This window comes from Tasmannia lanceolata, unplaced genomic scaffold (genome assembly GCF_043159265.1).
Source record: "Tasmannia lanceolata isolate RefF3 unplaced genomic scaffold, GAP_Taslan_0.1 ptg000003l, whole genome shotgun sequence".
Classification (NCBI taxonomy): domain Eukaryota; kingdom Viridiplantae; phylum Streptophyta; class Magnoliopsida; order Canellales; family Winteraceae; genus Tasmannia; species Tasmannia lanceolata.
Genome location: NW_027518680.1, coordinates 16,004,717 through 16,008,407, shown reverse-complemented (window position 1 = coordinate 16,008,407; position 3,691 = coordinate 16,004,717). Strand labels below are relative to the sequence as shown.

The following is a 3,691-nucleotide window of genomic DNA, read 5'->3' as shown; positions in this document are numbered from 1 at the left end:
TTGCTTGAAGTATTACACCCAAGGTATCTAGTTTGGAATACCAAGTTTGTTGCCTCCAGTTCCTATATATAGAGATACACTAGGGTTATTGAGTGGTTAATGGACTCTAGCCCATGTAGCCCACTACACCGGTCCATTATCTTATTGGGCTTACCCCAATAAGATATTTACAAAATAAAAACATGCTCTTATTTTGGAACTTCTCTCATTGGTTATTTCATTTCCTACCAACCAATGAATTCTAAACTAAAGACAGGGGTGCCAATACTAACATAAGGAAGCATATAAGCTCCCCTACCTTTATAACCTGGCAAAGGCACACTTGGCACCACTAGATGAAGCTTGCTTTAACTCGAGGGAAGTTCAAAATGTGACATGTGGACTACATTTTTCTCATTTCTCCAACCAGCATTAATTTTTTTTGTTAAATTTGTCCTACTATGTCTTTCTTTTTCCTCTAATTCTTGAGATTATGAAGAATCTAGCTGGTCCGATTAAAATAAGAGGAACACTGATATACAATTAATGTATGATTAGATTAAGATAAATGAAAAATTAGTATCATTCGGAGTAAGGGCGAACGAATGTTAGGGACTCTTTGAATATCCCAAAAAATAATTTGCACATAATCTTATATGTAAATAATGGTTGTAATGTACATTTATTTTAATTATAGTCCACCAGAGTGACCTTAATGTCCCATTTACAAATAAGATTTAACTTAAAAAAATGTTAGTGAGAGAAACAATGAACACCTTTGGTGCTCCCCAAAGAGGCCTTGAAGCTTATATTTCACCAAAAACAACCACTGAACTAGTAAGTTTAACTCAATTCTCAAAATCTGATTAAGGAATCAGATTTTTAAAAAGGAAAGGTTCTTTCAGCCACTTGTTTTGGTAGATTTCGTAAGTAAGAATATGGTGGAAAGTACCAAAACTTGAAGTAGGTCGCAATAATAGCTACCCATCTAAAAAGAAAATAACCAATCAGAAATCAACAGTTACCAAAATCAAACAGTAAAATCTTGGTTTACTTTGTTCAATTAGGCCACGTTTGGATACCAGCAAGATTTAGATTTAGATTTAGTTGATATTTTTAACTGGTTCATATCCTTAGATTTCCAAATCAGCTACAATAGTGCAAAAAATTCTGATTTTCAAATCTTTTCTGCGAGACATTATTTGGAAATCAATATTTGTGGCAACTTCCGTCACCATCCCTCTCTCCGTCACTCTCTCTCTTAAAACAGATCATGAAGATGATTGATGTGTTTTGTATCCAAAACTCAAATCCAAATCAAAATGCAAATGCATGAGGTATCCAAACGGGCCCTTATGTTAAAAAACTTCAAATTTTGTGATTTAACAAGTGAAAGGGAACTATATTAATTATTTTGTCCATAAATTTTATTTTTTGCATGCTCGAGACTTGTCACATGATCTCCCAAAAAAAAAAAAAAAAAAATCAAATTTCCTGTTATTCCTTACATGTTCATGGCACATATCACTGGTAGAAAAAAACCCACAACTTGATAAAGGTCATTTTAGTAATTTCAAATTTCAGTTCTATGCGAAATGACTCCCATAAGTAAATCAATAAACAGTCTTGGTCGTGCTATTGGAAATGCCCTACGCCCACCTAAAAAAAAAAAAAAAATCAAATTTCCTCTAATTCCTTATGTGTTCGTGGCACATACATTTTGTTAGGATTTAATCCTTACAGTGGATGTGGCCTAAGCAAGATCAACGGCCGAGATCATTTTAGTTAGTTAAGTGTTTAAAACATTTCACTGGCAGAAAGAAAAAAAAAACCCACAACTCGGTAAAGGTCATTTTAGTAATTTCATATTTCAGTTCTATGCTAAATGTCTAGTATTGTAGCATTTCCCATAGCAAATCAATGAACAGTCTGGTCAAGGAAATATCACCGATCACCCTCCAAAAAAAAAATCAAATTTCCTGCATGTGGCACGTGTCACTGTACGTGCGCATTTCACGTGCTTTCCACACATCAAAGCAAAAGTAAAAAATGAAAGGAAAAAGAAAAAGTAGTACCAGTCTCCAACAAGTCTAAAACCACCACCAAAAGCAAACCCTCTTACAAAAGCCAAGTAACAAAAAACAAAACCCTCCAAAGCATAGAAAAGTAATACAAATCCCTCATCAAGATTCATATAATCCTTTTATTAATCAAAATATTAACAGACACCTAATCCACAAATAAAACCAACCTAATCAAGATTATTAGAACTGACCCACTCAACCGGAATTCGGATCTCAGTAAGCCATCCTCTTCTGAAGCCTGAGTTGCTCATAAAACCTCTTAATAAACTCCTCAGCCTCCTTATCCACGTGACTATCCTCATCACCATTCTTTAAAGGGAAAGGAGAGTCCGTTATCCTCAGTTGTCGGACCATAATCGGACTCCGCCCAAAACTCAACATAGGAGATGCCTCAGGCATTTCATAGTTCAAAATCTCTAAAGTTTTTTGAAGTGAGGCTACAACATCGTTTTCAGCGGAGCGAGGGTGTTTGCAGGAGAAATAATTGAGGGGGCGATTTTGGGAAAAATGGGGGTGGTTTTTGTTGCGTTTGGTGAGGTGGAAAGGGAAGGCGGGGCTGTTACTGCAGCTGAATTCGTACTCGCGTGGAGCGTAGGAAGATGGGTTTACGTCTGTGGAACGGCAGCTGAAGTGGTGGTGGTTGTGGAACATGAGATTGCCGATTGCTTTGCTCGCGATCTTGCCACGTTTCATCATTAGATGAAGATCCATCATTAATTTTCGCTTTGAGATTCCTTTTCGGATCATGAAGAACATGATTCGAACGATGTTCCATAGCTTTTTTGCTAGAACAGGAGGACTCGACTCCATGTTTCTAGAGAGAGAGAGCGATTTTCTTCTTTTTTAGCTCTGTGTATTCGTTTTCTTTTTCTTTAAAGAGAGAGAGAGAGTTTCTATAGAGAGAGAGAGAGAGAGAGAGAGAGAGAGAGAGAGAGAGAGAGAGAGGAGGGTTTCATGGACCTGGGAGAGGGAGGGTGGGGTGGTATTTAAAGGGCCGTTAAAGAAGAAGAGGCCAGAAAAAAAAATTGATTTTAAGAATGAAATTCAGAAAGGGGGTGATATATTTGGACTGTTTTCTTTCTGTGCCCACCCCCTGTAGCGTATTTATGACTCTTTTTTTTACACTATAAGGGGGTGGCTTGGAGGAAGAAGGGGGGAAAATGTATTGTTCTTTTAGAAAATGGAAAAAGGAACGTGGTGGGCGATTTTTTTGGATTTTTTAAATTGCTATGGATGAAATTACTAGAAGGTCCTTGTGGGTTCAATGATTATTGGTATTTACTATTTAGGATCTCTGACATAAACAAAATGCCCAGGGTAGAGATCTCACTTGAATGTCGTATTGTTTTTTTTTTCTTTGTTTAAGGAAGTGATATATTCGTATACCTTTTTTTTTACTTGGGACAGCCCCCTACAGTGTATTTATGACTACTCTTTTACACAAGATTGGGCTGTCCGAAGTGAATCTAAGAGGCAAATATATCATTTCCCTGTTCTACTGACGAATTATGTCCCACTTCCCTTTTCTTAATAATGGCGCTCCAAAATTTCTGATTGGGTTCTAAGAGCACGCTTATTAAATGGGTCGAGTTGGATTGAGTTGAGGCACACCTTAGAAGCTTAGCTCA

General features: G+C 36.9%; 1 protein-coding gene across 1 annotated transcript; it reads right to left on the bottom strand.

The window, feature by feature from the left end:
- Window positions 1–2,066: 2,066 nt before the first annotated feature.
- Window positions 2,067–2,980, bottom strand: LOC143852472 (uncharacterized). The gene has a single exon (XM_077361859.1). The coding sequence runs from the start codon at window positions 2,871–2,873 to the stop codon at window positions 2,277–2,279; it is 597 nt and encodes a 198-aa protein (XP_077217974.1). The 5' UTR covers window positions 2,874–2,980; the 3' UTR covers window positions 2,067–2,276.
- Between the last annotated feature and the right edge of the window lie 711 nt (window positions 2,981–3,691).